The 17,703-nt window shown below is 43.3% G+C and overlaps 1 protein-coding gene across 1 annotated transcript in view; it reads right to left on the bottom strand.

Moving 5' to 3' along the window:
- Positions 1–288: 288 nt before the first annotated feature.
- LOC311228139 (uncharacterized protein) overlaps positions 289–17,703 on the bottom strand; it is a gene marked incomplete at its 5' end in the record, with an annotated part of 35,181 nt that continues 17,766 nt past the window's right edge. Inside the window, 5 exons of the mRNA XM_084314054.1 lie at positions 289–3,950; positions 5,221–5,299; positions 7,692–7,781; positions 8,147–8,349; positions 10,367–10,460. Of these exons, the coding sequence (XP_084170180.1) occupies positions 3,697–3,950; positions 5,221–5,299; positions 7,692–7,781; positions 8,147–8,349; positions 10,367–10,460 (720 nt within the window). The 3' untranslated portion in view covers positions 289–3,696. The remainder of the gene's footprint in view (positions 3,951–5,220; positions 5,300–7,691; positions 7,782–8,146; positions 8,350–10,366; positions 10,461–17,703) is intronic.

Genomic DNA, 17,703 nt, shown 5'->3' on the forward strand with positions numbered 1-17,703 from the left:
ATCATTCCACTGAAGAGAAACTATGTTTACGGTGGAATGTGGATATTATTCCATTGTGAAACTATGCTTTCCATGGAAGGCATTGTTTTTTATGCATCGTCTCGCTGAAAGTCTGTTTCCTGAAGGGTTCCATTCTGCATCTTTAATGGAGATAAATAGTGTTCCTGTGGGATGTTTCTACCTCTCAGCCTGCCAGATAGTCCAAGTTCAAATCATTTCAGCTTCCTTGTCAGGATTTAAATGAGCACGACACCATCAGGATTTAAATGAGCAGGAAACCGTCAGCATTTAAATGAGCAGGAAACCGTCAGGATTTAAATGAGCAGGAAACAGTCAGCACTTAAATGAGGAGGAAACCGTCAGGATTTAAATGAGCAGGAAACAGTCAGCACTTAAATGAGGAGGAAACCGTCAGGATTTAAATGAGCAGGAAACAGTCAGCACTTAAATGAGGAGGAAACCGTCAGGATTTAAATGAGCAGGAAACAGTCAGCACTTAAATGAGGAGGAGACCGTCAGGATTTAAATGAGCAGGAAACATTCAGTATTTAAATGAGCAGGAAACCGTCAGGATTTAAATGAGCAGGAAACAGTCAGGATTTAAATTATGTTGATACTAAACATGACACACTAGCTTACTTAGGAAATGGGCTAATTATCATCTTTACCAGGACACCTCCAATCCCTAAAGAGCAATTCTAAGACCTTAATACAGGTGGTATTCAGAGAACAGAGGTTGTTAACACTTTTAGTGCCGGCCTCCGTTTCCTATTTACCCCGTTGAATGCCACCACCCACTTCAATGATAGCGTTAAAAACGCATAATCTATGTTTTAAATGATGGCTATGTGTCTAATCTGCCCGTCGCTTATCAATGACTTGTTTGCAGTCAACACTGTCGAAACGGATTGTTTTTTTTAAATCGGTTCATATCCTTTTTATAGCATTGCGAAAAGCTATAGTTTTCTCGAAAATGTCAGGAAAATAGAAAGATTCCGTCATAAACGGCATTTATTGGAATATTCTCGAATACACTAGACACGTTGTCATTTGTCGGCCTATTTATGAATCATTTTCAAATAAAAGCTAGATTATCGATAGTATATGTGTACTTATGCATGCTATAGAAGCGAGCTGAGAAATCGATTCTCTTATTTCCTCAACAGCACACACACACACACAAACATACGGGACACGCTGAGATATAGGTCAAAACAGCTCCGATTACCCCAAGACTGGTAACATAGATTCCTTACCTTAGATCAGATGTTCTCCAAAAAGATTATTCCAATTCCTGATCGCCATTCCAAATATCGATCGCGTTTATTGATTGATTATTGGCTGCTGTAAATATATATTCCAGGCTGCTTTCCATCTCGCGATCACTACCCTCTTCATCAGACGGCTCGCCAGCATAGTGGAGCCAGTAGGCTCCCCCCCCACACATCCACCACACATCCACCAGTGTAATCGAATGGCCTGCAGTTACACAGGGATAGAAGATAGGTGGCGGTATTTTCCCATCGGATCTCCTAGAGGGGCTGCTGTACCAACGGGAGACTCGGTTGATGAAATATGAATTCAGATCGCTAATAAAAAAAGAAAACGACAATTAGCATCGTCGGCACTCAACGGGGGGCATGAAATAATGACATAACACGTCTGTGGCACTCAAAGGGTTAACGGAAACGACCGCTCACTCATGTAAGCTCATCAGTTCGTTTTACAAACACAAACTAGGAAATACACAAATGTTTGCATCTTGACCGAAAATAAACGTGCTCTACGCTTGAAGAAACGAGTCACCTTAATCACTGATGCACACAAGTGACAAAAGAAAAGGTTGAAGAGGGTCAATTGTCCGTGCTGAGCCGAAATGAAGCTGCCTCTGGCAATGTGGTGATCCGTGCACATCCCGACGTGCGCACCACAGTGGCTTTTAGCAGCTGGGGTAGTTCTTGTGTTTCAATATCAACTGAAAGCAGGATGATGCCGTTCGAGGATGATTCAGGAAGATGCAGATAAAGACATTACTTAGTATGGTCATAGCCAGACCTCTCTCCACACTATGTTAGCACTGTGCCAGACCTCTCTCCACACTATGTTAGCACTGTGCCAGACCGCTCTCCACACTATGTTAGCACTGTGCCAGACCTCTCTCCACACTATGTTAGCACTGTGCCAGACCGCTCTCCACACTATGTTAGCAATGTGCCAGACCTCTCTCCACACTATGTTAGCACTGTGCCAGACCGCTCTCCACACTATGTTAGCACTGTGCCAGATCTCTCTCCACACTATGTTAGCACTGTGCCAGACCTCTCTCCACACTATGTTAGCACTGTGCCAGATCTGTCTCCACACTATGTTAGCACTGTGCCAGATCTGTCTCCACACTATGTTAGCACTGTGCCAGACTGCTCTCCACACTATGTTAGCACTGTGCCAGATCTCTCCACACTATATTAGCACTGTGCCAGACTGCTCTCCACACTATGTTAGCACTGTGCCAGATCTCTCTCCACACTATGTTAGCACTGTGCCAGACCTCTCTCCACACTATGTTAGCACTATGCCAGATTTCTCTCCACACTATGTTAGCACTGTGCCAGATCTCTCCACACTATATTAGCACTGTGCCAGACCTCTCTCCACACTATGTTAGTGCTGTACCAGACCTCTCTCCACACTATGTTAGCACTGTGCCAGATCTCTCTCCACACTATGTTAGCACTGTGCCAGATCTCTCCACACTATATTAGCACTGTGCCAGACCGCTCTCCACACCATGTTAGCACTGTGCCAGATTTCTCTCCACACTATGTTAGCACTGTGCCAGATTTCTCTCCACACTATGTTAGCACTGTGCCAGATCTCTCCACACTATATTAGCACTGTGCCAGACCGCTCTCCACACTATGTTAGCACTGTGCCAGATTTCTCTCCACACTATGTTAGCACTGTGCCAGATCTCTCCACACTATATTAGCACTGTGCCAGACCGCTCTCCACACTATGTTAGCACTGTGCCAGATTTCTCTCCACACTATGTTAGCACTGTGCCAGATCTCTCTCCACACTGATAGCACTGTGCCAGATTTCTCTCCACACTATGTTAGCACTGTGCCAGATTTCTCTCCACACTATGTTAGCACTGTGCCAGATCTCTCCACACTATATTAGCACTGTGCTAGACCGCTCTCCACACTATGTTAGCACTGTGCCAGATTTCTCTCCACACTATGTTAGCACTGTGCCAGATCTCTCTCCACACTGATAGCACTGTGCCAGATTTCTCTCCACACTATGTTAGCACTGTGCCAGACCTCTCTCCTTACTATGTTAGCACTGTGCCAGACCTCTCTCCTCACTATGTTAGCACTGTGCCAGCGCAGGCGAAAGTCGCTAGGAGCACGTACACAATCTGCTCCTCTAAATGTCTCTCACAGAATGTCCTGTGACTGAGTGTGTGGGTGAGTGACCAGTTTGCCAAATATGGCCCAAGAGTCACGAGAGCCATGAGAACCAATGTTGTTGTCAGAGTTCCTCTTCCCAGCCGGCTAAGAATGTCCTTCGGTCTGCATCCATATCTTCTTCCTACACACAAAGCCGGTGGTTCTTCTTCCAGACCGAAGCACTAGTTGGATCCAGTGTTTAGAGGAGCAGACCGGAGAGAAGCTCCAGGAGACTCTGAGGTTACTGGAAGAGGTCCGTGTCCGTCAGACAGATGGGCTGTGATAAGCTGACCTGGGATTGGGAGGAGGACGATGTCACAGCGTGTTGATTGATGTGTTCTGCCATGTTGTGTCCTCCTATCATCAGAGAGGAGGATGAAGGGGAGGAAGTGATGAAGGGTAGGGAGGAGGGGTAGCTGCTGCTATTGTTGATGAGGAAGTTGTTGCAGTGCTGCAGGCTAGAGCGTCCTCTCTGGTGGCTACTGGAGGTGGAGGCTGAGAAGAGAGAGGACATCTTACAAGCTACATACAGGAGAACTTCAAGAAATAAATGTAATCAATGTGCCTTATTTATGAAATGTTAATCAATGGTAGTATATATATATTTGTACTGTGTTGTATGTGGTAATATATATTTGTACTGTGTTGTATGTGGTAGTATATATTTGTACTGTGTTGTATGTGGTAGTATATATTTGTACTGTGTTGTATGTGGTAGTATACCGTAATTCCTCTAATAGTAACCGGGTCTCAAATACAAGCCGGGTCTCTATTAATGGCCGGGTGCGCTCTTGAGCTAAGCAATTATAAGCCGACCTCCTAATACAAGCCGGGTTACTAATATACTGAGCTGCATACTGAGCTAGTTACTTGATTTCACTTTGAAAACGTTGAAATGACCACTGTTTACTATTTCATACAGTACTTGGTTTCAATAAATGAACCCAGTACATTTTACTGGGTTCAAACTGAGACAAAATGTTGATTTATTCATTATGATCCGTTTGAAAATTAGAAATATAGGCCTCTCTCTTATACATGCCTCCTCCTAATACAAGCCTGGTACCCGCTACAGTTGAAACAAATACAAGCCGGGGTTACTATTAGAGGAATTACGGGTATGTTTACTGTGTTGTATGTGGTAGTATATATTTGTACTGTGTAATATTTTGAGTTTCACACTGGAAAGAGGAGATTCTTAGCTTTCTAATGATATCAATATTGTTCTACTGCACATTATATAATGATTGTCACTGAACCATGGTTTTGAGAAAAAGGCCTCCAAGGTTTGCAGTACATGTTGAGGCAAAAAGTATTCAGTGATCGGTCAAATTCATTGCTCATCAGGGCAAGATTAAGATTAAATTGACCAAAAGCAAGAAGAAAATATGTAAATAAGCTAAATGATCTGCCAGTGGAATAAGATAATTCAAGATAATTCTACTCAATATTGGACGTATTGTACCAAATACAAGATATTTTCACTTGATAAGATTTCATTTTTTGCAGTGTACAAATATGCAGCTATCTGGGCCTCCAGAGCACTTCTAGTGTCAGCGGACACACCAAAAACATCCTAGCAAATTCACACGCACATGACTCCATGAACATGAATAATATCTCAAACAATTCTAAGGTAGTTTTAAGTTATTTCTCCGGCAGCGTGCGCTAATATGGATTCCGGCGGCACGTGTGCAAATATGGATTCCGGCAGCACGGGCGCAGTGAGAGACTACTGTATGTGGTAGTATATGTGTACTCTTACCACATGCAGCTCTAAGTTGCTGTTGACTGTTGATGTCAAAACTGTGCTGCTGAGAGAGACCTGGACTAGACCCCTGCGTCTGTAGAGAGAAAGATAGATGGTGATAGAGGAAGGGGAGGGGGAGAGAGGAAGACAGACATGTTGACTTCAGAAATGCAGTACCCAAGTCAAGAACCTTAGTGATGGTCACTGACAGGATCATCTACAATATAACTGACTAACTCAGTGTGATCCTGCTCAGCGTAGTAGGGCCCAATCACAGTTCTCTTCCCTTGGCCTTACCCCTGGATTTGGAGTGCCCTCGATGGGGAGAACGAAGCTACAAGGGGTAGGGGTTGAAATCTTTACCTAGGAATTGGGACATCCCTCATTTCATAATGATAATAATGAAATGTAATAATAATATAATAATAAGCTAAAGGACTTATGTACTATGTATCAGCTTATTCGTTTTTTGCAGGGCCTAGAAACAGTGTAGTTACATATACTAATGATAGGCCTACTATTGTATGTATCAAACACAGCATTTTATTTACAGTATATTTTGAGATTAAGTTAATTGGGCGAGTACAATAAAAAAAATTAATTTGAACTGAAATGTAGTGGAACTGAAATCTTTGGAACGCTGAAAAAGCCACACAATTCAGGTGTTTTTCCTCAATTAACTGACATAACTATTGTGTCCACCATCAAAGAATACTTAAAACCATTGATTTTTTTCTTGATTTGGAGCAGTGGAAATAGTTGTAATCATATTTGGAAGGGTGTGAGAAAGTAACCTGTGTTACCAAGTAAACAAATCGCGGAGATGGCCAGTTAGCCCGCAGCATCCGAGTGCTACTATCATTAGCTCTCAGAATGGTAGCCACTAGACAGAAGCCCGCAGCATCCTAGTAATACTAACGTTAACTCTCAGAATGGTAGCCAGGAGCCCCGCAGCACCCTAGTACTAGTAACGTTAGTATTGTGTATTCAAAAACGCACCGGACTGTGACGTAACGTTTTACCGTTTATTTGCTTGCTACACCAGTCCACAACAACACACACTCTAACTTACCACAACGCTTTACGGTATTTTCACAGCACTGTTGCAACATTACCGTAAAGCGTGACCACCGTTGTGACCACAGTTAGCTCTCAGAACAGCCAGTTAGCCCGCAGCACCAGGCAGCAACGGTAAGCGTGTCTCGACTCTCATTTAATTTCCAGTGAAGCGGGGTTTCCCCTCCTCCTCCTGTGTATAGACAACCAGCTCTGCGGCTCGCTGCCTCGCTCCACTAGTGACTCGAGGACTGGTCTCGCCCTCTGCTGGCGCGTGTGTGCAGTGCACTACAACCAACCACTGTTAAAACTCTGTTTCACTGTGATATAAACTGAAATGGATCTGTGATTTTGACGGTATTGATTTTCAATACCGTCGGTATCTCTAAATACCCCGGTATACCGTAATACCGTCATACCGCCCATGCCTACTAGCAGTACTAGTTGTAATAGTAGTACTACTAACCTGAGCCTGGCTCATCAGACAGTTTGAGTAGTAGTAATAGCAGTACTTGTTGTAATAATAGTAGGGCTGTCTTAAATACTTCGAAGCTTCGTTCGATGGCACAAGCTTCGAACATAAAATAAAAAAGCGAAGTTTAAAAAATAATAATAATAAAATAAGATATATATATTTTTTTTTTGCCTCCAAAATCTTGCGCCTCCATTCCAATGAAACGAAAGTAATCGGCGCCTCGTCTCCACCTCTCTACAACAAGCATGTGGAGATTATCTGTGTTGAAAACAACAAGGACATGTGCAGCAGACATGTCGACGAAGAAGTCATCAGACGTGTGGTTACACTTTAAAATATGCAAAGACAATGCCCAAAAAGCCGAGTGCCAGATATGCCAGAAGAAAATGGCATATCACAACTCTACAACAACTTTGTTAAATCACCTAAAAAACGTAAGTATCGTTGTACACGACGGCGACGCCACACAAAACATTAATAAGGCTATGCCTATGCTGCTATGACTAATGTGTTACCAAGTTGGCTAATTTAATTGTAATCACCTGCTTTTGTAGGTGCATTGTCTAATATAATTATAAATTATAAATTAAATATAATATAATTGTTTGCTTGATAGACGAAGGTTGCAACATAATTATGTAATGTCATGTCGTTGGCTGTGAGAGCAGCCCCACTGCACCCAGGCAGCGCAGCCGAGTGAAACCTTGTTGGCTGCGTCACAGTCACGAAAGGGGCTACTTAATTAATTAATCCAATCCACTTTATTTAAAGAGCACATTTAAAAACAACAAAGTTTACCAAAGTGCTGTACAAGTCCCACAACATAAGACCGACGCTTCGATTGCCAAAAAAAGCTTCGAAGGTCAGCCCTAAATAATAGTACTACTAACCTGAGCATGGCTCATCAGACAGTAGCAATACTAGCAGTACTAGTTGTAATAGTAGTACTACTAACCTGAGCCTGGCTCATCAGACAGGCTTGTAGTTTTCTCTTGGCTCTCCACCTGGCCACTCTAAGCCTGGTCTTCTCACGGCGCTCCCTCACCTGTAGAGACATACAAATTATATTAGTCATAATAACAGATACAGCTCTCGAACCTGTGGAGAAACATACAGCTTCTATTAGTCATAATGACACATACAGCTCTCACCTGTAGAGAGACATACAACTTCTATTAGTCATAATGACACAAACAGCTCTCACATGTAGACATACAACTTCTATTAGTCATAATGACACAAACAGCTCTCACCTGTAGAGACATACAACTTCTATTAGTTATTATTAGTTATAATAACACATACAGCCCCTATTAATCATAATAACAGTCAATGAGTCTGCAAGAGAAAATCACTGTATAGACTCAACAAGCTCAAATAATAATCATCATCATCATCAACAACACTGACCAGATCAGCCAATAGCGGCTGAGGAAGGGTCTTCTCCATCTCCCTGCGACGGTTCAGGCTACGTCTTCGCAGCTCGTTCCTGCGGAGTTTATATTCTTCATACAGGCTCAGGTCTTTAGGCCAGGGACGCACAGCCTGGCGAGGTGACATGCCGCCTGGAAGAACTGGCACTGACAACATGGACACAGACTGGGCAAGGGAGTCTGGGATAGGACAGAGAGGGGACAGAGAGAGGGGGGTGGAGAGGGGACAGAGAGAGGGGGGTGGAGAGGGGACAGATAGAGAGGAAGGGTGGAGGGGACAGATAGAGAGAGAGTGGAGAGGGGACAGAGAGAGGAAGGTGGAGAGGGGACAGAGAGGGGACAGAGAGAGGGGGGTGGAGAGGGGACAGAGAGAGGGGGGTGGAGAGGGGACAGAGAGAGAGGAAGGGTGGAGAGGGGACAGAGAGAGAGGAAGGGTGGAGGGGACAGATAGAGAGAGAGTGGAGAGGGGACAGAGAGAGGAAGGTGGAGAGGGGACAGAGAGGGGACAGAGAGAGGGGGGTGGAGAGGGGACAGAGAGAGGGGGGTGGAGAGGGGACAGATAGAGAGGAAGGGTGGAGGGGACAGATAGAGAGAGAGTGGAGAGGGGACAGAGAGAGGAAGGTGGAGAGGGGACAGAGAGGGGACAGAGAGAGGGGGGTGGAGAGGGGACAGAGAGAGGGGGGTGGAGAGGGGACAGAGAGAGAGGAAGGGTGGAGAGGGGACAGAGAGAGAGGAAGGGTGGAGGGGACAGATAGAGAGAGAGTGGAGAGGGGACAGAGAGAGGAAGGGTGGAGAGGGGACAGAGAGGGGACAGAGAGAGGGGGTGGAGGGGACAGAGAGGGGGGGGTGGAGAGGGGACAGAGAGGGGACAGAGAGAGGGGGTGGAGAGGGGACAGAGAGAGGGGGGAGAGGGGACAGATATGGGGGTGGAGACAGGACATAGATGGGGGTGGAGAGGGGACAGATAGGGGGAGAGGGGACGGAGAGAGGGTGGGTGGAGAGGGGACAGAGAGAGGGTGGAGAGGGGACAGAGAAAGAGGATGGGTGGAGAGGGGACAGAGAGAGAGAGGGTGGAGAGGGGACAGAGAGAGAGGAAGGGTGGAGAGGGGACAGAGAGAGAGAGGGTGGAGAGGGGACAGAGAGAGAGGGTGGAGAGGGGACAGAGAGAGAGGAAGGGTGGAGAGGGGACAGAGAGAGAGGGTGGAGAGGGGACAGAGAGAGAGGGTGGAGAGGGGACAGAGAGAGAGGGTGGAGAGGAGACAGAGAGAGGGGGTGGGGAGGGGGCAGAGAGAGAGGGTGGAGAGGGGACAGAGAGAGAGGGTGGAGAGGAGACAGAGAGAGGGGGTGGGGAGGGGGCAGAGAGAGAGGGTGGAGAGGGGACAGAGAGAGAGGGTGGAGAGGAGACAGAGAGAGGGGGTGGGGAGGGGGCAGAGAGAGAGGGTGGAGAGGGGACAGAGAGAGAGGGTGGAGAGGGCACAGAGATGGGGGTGGAGACAGGACAGAGAGAGAGGAAGGGTGGAGAGGGGACATAGAGAGAGGGAGGGTGGAGAGGGGACAGAGAGAGGGTGGGTGGAGAGGGGACAGAGAGAGAGAGAGTAGAGAGGGGACAGAGAGAGAGGGTGGATAGGGGACAGAGAGAGGGTGGAGACAGGACAGAGAGAGAGGAAGGGTGGAGAGGGGACATAGAGAGAGGGAGGGTGGAGAGGGGACAGAGAGAGGGTGGGTGGAGAGGGGACAGAGAGAGAGAGAGTAGAGAGGGGACAGAGAGAGAGGGTGGATAGGGGACAGAGAGAGGGTGGAGAGGGGACAGAGAGAGAGGGTGGATAGGGGACAGAGAGAGGGTGGAGAGGGGACAGAGCGAGAGGGCGGAGAGGGGACAGAGAGGAAGGGTGGAGAGGAGACAGAGAGAGGGGGTGTAGAGGGGACAGAAAAAGAGACAGACAGGCGAGATAGCGATAAAAGACAGGATAGAGAAACAGAAAGCAGGGAGAGAGGAGGGGAAGAGAAACAAAGACAAAGACGAGACAGGGAAAGAGAGGAAGCAGGGAAAGAGGAGGCGAGGAGAGAGAGAGAAAGACAAACAGATAGAAACATAGGCACATCAACACTGTGACACTCTGAAGGGAGACCGAAGCGTGTGGTGGTGGTGTTGTAGAGCATGTTTTCAGGGTCAGTTCTAGATAAACATGATACTCACAGGAGCTGTGTGCAGCTGAGCTGAAGGCGTTGTGATCCAGGATGTTCCTCGGTCCTCCTAGGAGTCCGCTCCAGTGTGGAGGTGACCTCTGACCCTAAACAGTGTCAGGTTATTTTACTTTATTTACAAGGAAAACTGTTGCAGTACATGGAATACATATTTGAGCACTGCCATGTATATAAGCATTACATCACGAGCAGGAGTGTGTTATACTCATTAGATCACACCTAGGGGTTGGCGTGATCTAATGAGTATAACACACGACTTCAAGTGATGTAATGCTTTTATACAATGGCCGAATTCACCCAACCTTATTGCTATACAATAAACACACAGTAATTTAAGCATAATGGAGATTTATTCACAAAACCATCCACAGAAAAAGTAGGTAAAAAAAAAAAATGCCTCTGTGTCTAGAAGCATGTCATCTAACAACAAACTTCATATAAATCCCGCTATTTATTATTGTTTTGACAATGGCTCATGACAAACCAATTACATAATCCAACATATGTGTAAACAACTAACATATTCCAGTTGACTGTATCTTTTTTTAATTATTCGTTACAAATATATCCATACTTCCATTGTGTCCGGGACATCCAGTGAAATCGCTTCGTGCAACGGCCATTTTTTTTTCTTTTTTTTTTTGCACTTTTTCTTTTGTTTCACAATGGGTCATGACAAACCAATTACATAATCCAACATATATGTAACAAACTAACATATTCCAGTTGACTATCTTTTTTGGAGGATTCGTAAAAAATATATTCATACTTCCATTTGTCTATCTATGGCGGATTCATTCAGTCTCATTAAAAAAAGAAGAAAAAACAGTAATTCGGTTGTGGGAGGGATCTGGGCTAACTTGACTGTTTCAGCCAATCAGAATCAAGATATTTGCATGCCATTGTATAAACATGTACACCAGACATTCCCCTGTGAATAGACAGAGTTAGGGGGCATGCTGTGGTGTGTTGGTTGGATAACTAGCAGGGTCTCTAGTGGTCTAGTGGTTGTCAACCTGTTTGGTACCTGGGGGACGCTTCTCTACTCTAACTGTCTCTAACACAACAGGACCTCTATATTAGGGATGCACCGATCCGATATTGGTATCGTTATCGGGCGCCGATATCAGTAAAATATCTGGATCGGGTATCGGTAAAAAAAATCGATTCAGTACATTTATATCTATGTGTTAATTTGTTACATTTAGTTTCACTAAGTTAGGAAAGTAATGTTTTAAGTCAAGCCTGATGTTATGGGGGTAGATTTCTATCAAAAATAAACAAACGCAAAAGTAGAATCCACAATCGTAAAAACGATCCACACACACACACACCTCTCAATTTGTGTTTCATAAATCATAAAAACACGCTTGATTTGCTTCGATTTACGTACGGAATTCTAAGGACACGCTTGATCAGCTTGGAGTTACATACAGGATTTTGCTGTTTTCCCTGCGGGGATTCGTGTGTGACGCTTATTCTTCTTAGAGGTCTATCAAAAATAAACAAACGCAGAAGTAGAATCCACAATCGTAAAAACGATCCACACACACACACCTCTCAATCTGTGTTTCATAAAACGCTTGATCTGCTTAGATTTACGTACGGAATTCTAAGGACACGCTTGATCTGCTTGGAGTTACGGACAGAATTTTGAGACAAATATTTCACTGTTTTCCCTGCAGGGATTCGTGTGTGAAGCTTCTTCTTCTTCGGCGCTACCGAACACGGCCCAAGGTGTCTTCGGCTCATGAGCGATACCAGTGGCCAAAATCGCACATTATCTTTAGCCCTAGGCATCAACATTCCATTATGAAAATGAATGCTCAAAGTAAATATATATTGTACCATTTTGAAGATAACAACTAGGGCTGTCAAATGATATAAAATATCTGTATGATTATCATGATTATTATTATTATTAATATCTTTCATATTTGATACAGAAATAATCTTGTCCGGCCACCACATTTCAACAAACAACTGCACAAATTATGTTTTATGTGCATTGTATGCCTGTACCTGTGCCTTTCATCCAAAAATGAAATACAAATATATGAAAAAAATAATAATAATAAAAAAGAAAATTCTCTGGTCGACTCCAAAGGAGTTTAGTTTGCGAAGACAGTACAGACGCTGATGAGCCTTTTTATGATAACATCGGTGTTGTCACTAAATTTAAGTTTGTCATCAAACACAGTTCCTAAGTATTTGTAGTTCTGGAAAATTTCCACCTCAGCTCCGTGGATGCTTGTTGGGGTGACTTCTATGTGTTTAGTGAGATAATAATTTCTTTGGTTTTGGATAAATTTAAATCCAGAAAACAGCCACCACACCAGTCTACAAAGTCTTGCATTATGGGTCTGTGTGATTTATCTGACTGACTGAGAAGAGATAGGATAATACTGTCGTCAGCAAATTTTACAATATGGTGATTTGTATATTTGCTAAGACAATCGTTTGTGTATAAAACAAAAAGAGAAGAAAGAACACAGCCTTGCGGTGAGCCAGTGGAAATTATTATTGATTTGGAACTTTTTCCATTTATACTTACTGTCTGAGTTCTATTGGTAAGACAACTGATAATCCACCTGATAAATTGGTGATCTAGGTTAAAGTCATTTATAAGTTTTTCTACAAGTATGTGAGGGTGCATTGTATTGAAGGCTGACAAAAAGTCAACAAAGAGTAATCTTGCATACGTGTTCTTTTTTTCTAGGTGCTCATGTACAGAGTTCAAAATAAATAATTTGGCATCATCAACACCTCTCTCAGGTCTATATGCAAATTGCATGGGGTCAAGAGCTGATCTGGTTGCATCAACAATTTCAGATTTCACAATTTTCTCCAGACTTTTCATTACTAGTGATGTTAGGGCTATAGGCCGCAGGTCGTTGAGGATTTTGGGTCTGCTGATCTTTGGAATTGGAATGATGATAGAATTGTTCCAGAGATCAGGAACCACTGCCGAGTCCAAACAGAGCTGGAAAAGTCTTTGAAACACTTGACTCAGTTGATCAGCACAGTGTTTCAGTGTCCTTCCACATATTCCATCTGGCCCTTTAGCTTTGTTTACCTTAATCTCTTTAAAATGTTTAGCTATGACTGTGTGGAGACTTCTGTCCAGGTGAGAGTGAATCTGATAGCTTCTTAAGTTCAGCACTAAAATCCTGAGAGTCAAACCGACAGAAGAACTTATTTGCCTCGTCTGGCAGGGAGTCATGGCTACTATTTCCTATTTGTATATTTTTAGGGGCTGTATTGGTGTTCATCCCGGACATAATTTTAATTCCTTTCCAGGCTGAACGCATGTCCCCTTGATTATATTTATCTGCTATCTTATTCTTATAGTTTAGCCTTACCTGTCTCACTGCTCGTTTGACCTCTTTATTAACATCTTTCTTCTCCTCAGGTGTCCCACAGAAAAATATCCTTTTCTTTTTATTAAGAATGCTTTTCAGGTCCTTCGTTACCCAGGGTTTATTATTAGGAAATATTTTTGTCTCTTTAGAGGGTATCACTGTGTCCACGCAGAAATTAATGTATGATGATATTACATCTACATTATCATTTATGTCTGAGCCTGGCTCGACAAGAGCATCCCAATCAGTACATTCAAATGAGCCTCAACGTTGTTTTGTGACCAGACCTTGGATGTCTTTATGGTTGGTTTTTCTCTTTTAATGACTGGTTGGTATGCAGGGGCCAGCAGAATTGCGTTGTGGTCCGTAAGTCCCAGGCCCGGTAGCGGGAAGGATCTATATGCTCTGGGAACAGAGCCGTAGCATTTATCCAGCACCTTGTTGAGTCGTGTAGGGCAATCAATATACTGGTGGTATGCAGGTAAGACACCATCCAGCTGACAGTGATTGAAGAGAAATTTAGGTGCATCTGTTGATATTTTGTCCATCTTGTTTACCATGTCCACTATAACTTCCAGTGCATTGTTCATGTTGGCACGGGGGTGGATGTACACTACTGCATACATGAGTTGCGGAAACTCTCTTGGTAATGCGGGCGAAGAGACACAGTCAGCATTTCTATGTCAGCTGTACATTTTGTGTCCCGTACAGTAACAGTCTTACACCACTTTTGGTTTATATATAAGCAGACACCTCCCCCTTTCTGCTTACCGGTGATGGTTTTATCTCTGTCGAGTCGTATTGGTGTGCCAAAGCCTTCAATATACAGGTCCGAGTCGGAAACCCGATTGTCCAGCCACGTCTCCGTTAGGGCCAGGATGCACGCATTCCTGTACTCTTGCTGATGGTAAACATTCGCCTGTAGCTCATCCAGTTTGTTGCGTAGTGAGCATACATAAGCATTTATAATGACAGTAACTGCCAGATATTGAAAGTTGAAGTAATCCTGGAAAAGGAGGTAAGACCACTCACTATAGAACATTGTTTTGACAAAACACAAAGAAAATCCAGATGGAATTTGTATTTAGTTTTCCCACTAATCACTATAATGGTCATAACTTCTGTCACCTGTTATATATTGCCCACATAATTGTCTATACAATAAGATAAGACATTCCTTTATTGACCCCCTTGGGGAAATCAATACAAAAAAACCCAAAAAAAGTAAAAAAAAAAAAAAAGGATTTGAATTGATCAGTTTCTTTTTATTTACACCAAAATAAAAACATCAAAAAATACTTTACAATTATTATACAATTATTATATACTGCATATGTATTTCTTACATAATACAGCTGCAGTGTTCATCAACTCCTCTCGGATAAATGGGGAAACAATGCTCCATAAGCAATAAGTTAAAGCTAATTACCTTAGCATATTTGACATACAGTGTCATGTACAGTAACTGACTTATGTTTAATCAATACAAATAAACGATGGGATTAGAAACTACAAGGCTAAATTAATTCAGAATGCAGTTGTTTGTTGAAATGTGGTGGCCGGACAAGATTTTTGTAATAATTTCTGTATCAAATATGAAAGATATGAATAATATATTACTTTGAGCATACCCACAAACAGATATTCATCATAAACCCATTCAAGTTCATTTTCAGACGCAATTGTTTTATTACTATCACTATAATTATCATAACTTTTGAACAATAAATTATATTTCTAATCTGTCAGCTGTTCTATATTGCCCACATAATTGTCTTTATTACATGGCGTTTTCACATTCGCCGAAATGCTTGCTTGTGATTGGTAAATAGCCTGCGTCAGAGGTCCGTTATCACACATTATTACATGGCGTTTTCACATTCGCCGAAATGCTTGCTTGTGATTGGTCAACAGCCCCCCGACTGCGGTCATTATTTTTCAATAATGACCGCAGATTTTTCAATAATGACCGCAGAGCGCAGCTGTTCGCAATCAAGCCCACTGACACACTGTTTCAGTGCAATTAGACACTGCCGTGCCGGCGATGACAGGGGGCGGAGCGATGAGGAACACAGCGGAGCCAGAACACAGAGGCTGCCCGCGATAATAATAATCACTTTATTTGGGCTGACAGAGCCACAGAACAACTGCGATTTGTCAAATGAATTAGGTATATTGTTAGTAAGTTAGCCATGTAATAAGCGGGATAATGTATAGCGCTGCACTGACAGCGGAGCCAGAGGCTGCCCGCGATAATAATAATCACTTTATTTGGGCTGACAGAGCCACAGAAATGCGATTTGTCAAATGAATTAGGTATATTGTTAGTAAGTTAGCCATGTAATAAGCGGGATAATGTATAGCCTACTCGGTCATTGTCGCAAAATAATTGACCTTCACTACGTTTAAAACACCTCGGCGCGGCGCCTCGGTATTTTAAACTCTGTGTCGGTCAATTATTTTGCGACAATGACCTCGTAGGCATACATTATCCCTTACATATCCCATACCCTCTAAGTTTCCTGCTAGCTTGTCAGTAAAGTGGTTGAAAATGCAGTTGTTTGTTGAAATGTGGTGGCCGGACAAGATTTTTGTAATAATTTCTGTATCAAATATGAAAGATATTAATAATAATAATCATGATAATCATACAGATATTTTATATCATTTGAAAGCCCTAGTTGTTATCTTTATTTTTGATAGACCTCTTAAGAAGAAGCGTCACACACGAATCCCTGCAGGGAAAACAGCGAAATATTTGTCTCAAAATTCCGTACGTAACTCCAAGCTGATCAAGCGTGTCCTTAGAATTCCGTACGTAAATCTAACCAGATCAAGCTGTTTTTAGAATTCCGTACGTAAATCTAAGCAAATCAAGCGTGTTTTTATGATTTATGAAACACAAATTGAGAGGTGTGTGTGTGTGGATCGTTTTTACGTTTGTGGATTCTACTTTTGCGTTTGTTTATTTTTGATAGAAATCTACCCCCATATGATGTTGCCTTGCACAAAAGAATGATCCCAGTCTCTTCCACACAGTGACAGTGAGGCATACAGTTTATTAATTGAATGAATGACGTTTATTTTCTGTCTTTGTTTACAACAAATCTAAAACACACTTGTGATCCTTTACAATTCTTAAAAACAAAATATATTTGAATATATAAAAAAAAAAAAAAAAAAAATTTTAACCTTTTTGGAAAAAGAATTTGGACAATGGGTATTGGATCGCTATTGGCCGATACCCAAACCCAGGTATCAGTATCGGGACTGAAAAAGTCGGATCGGTGCATCCCTACTCTATATGAAGCAGCCTGTCTGTCTCTAACACAGCAGGACCTCTATATTAACACATTGAGTGCCACGCCCCTTCCGGGGAGTGACCACTTCCGTGCCGTCCATTAACACATCCAGCGCCAAAAATGCTGTACAGCGTTATTGCCCGCCATGCGGTGAACGCCAACAACGCTGTACAGCGTTTTTGAGATCAATATTTCATTTTTCCGCCATGGCATTCATAATTCATCCAGCCAACCTCCGGTGCTGCAGCGGGACCCGAAATGGGACTGCAACGCCTCAATACCGCCGCCTGGTGGATGGTCGGGCGAATTACACTCTCAAAAACCGGATGTTGTCATCGGTGCGTCGAGGAAATTCCTCCGGCAGTCACATCTCGATACGGGACTCCTGACAAACACTATAGTGCATATGGATCGCTGCCATATAATCGATATAATTTCGGCGTTTATTGCGCCATACAAACCGGAAATGGATGTAGGAGATCGGCGTCAAATAATTGGGATCTTTCTCATCCAGTCTCATCGGCGCACGGTAAGAGGTCACTAACGTTATTTTCAACCCGATTGTTTATTCATTTCACTGCAAACCATCTGCTCAACATATCAACCCATAGTAAATAAAGCCGTTACTGACGATCAAGGAATTATAAACGACCCCCCCCCCCCCC

Source organism: Notolepis coatsorum, assembly GCF_963971535.1.
Source record: "Notolepis coatsorum genome assembly, chromosome: 5".
Lineage (NCBI taxonomy): Eukaryota > Metazoa > Chordata > Actinopteri > Aulopiformes > Paralepididae > Notolepis > Notolepis coatsorum.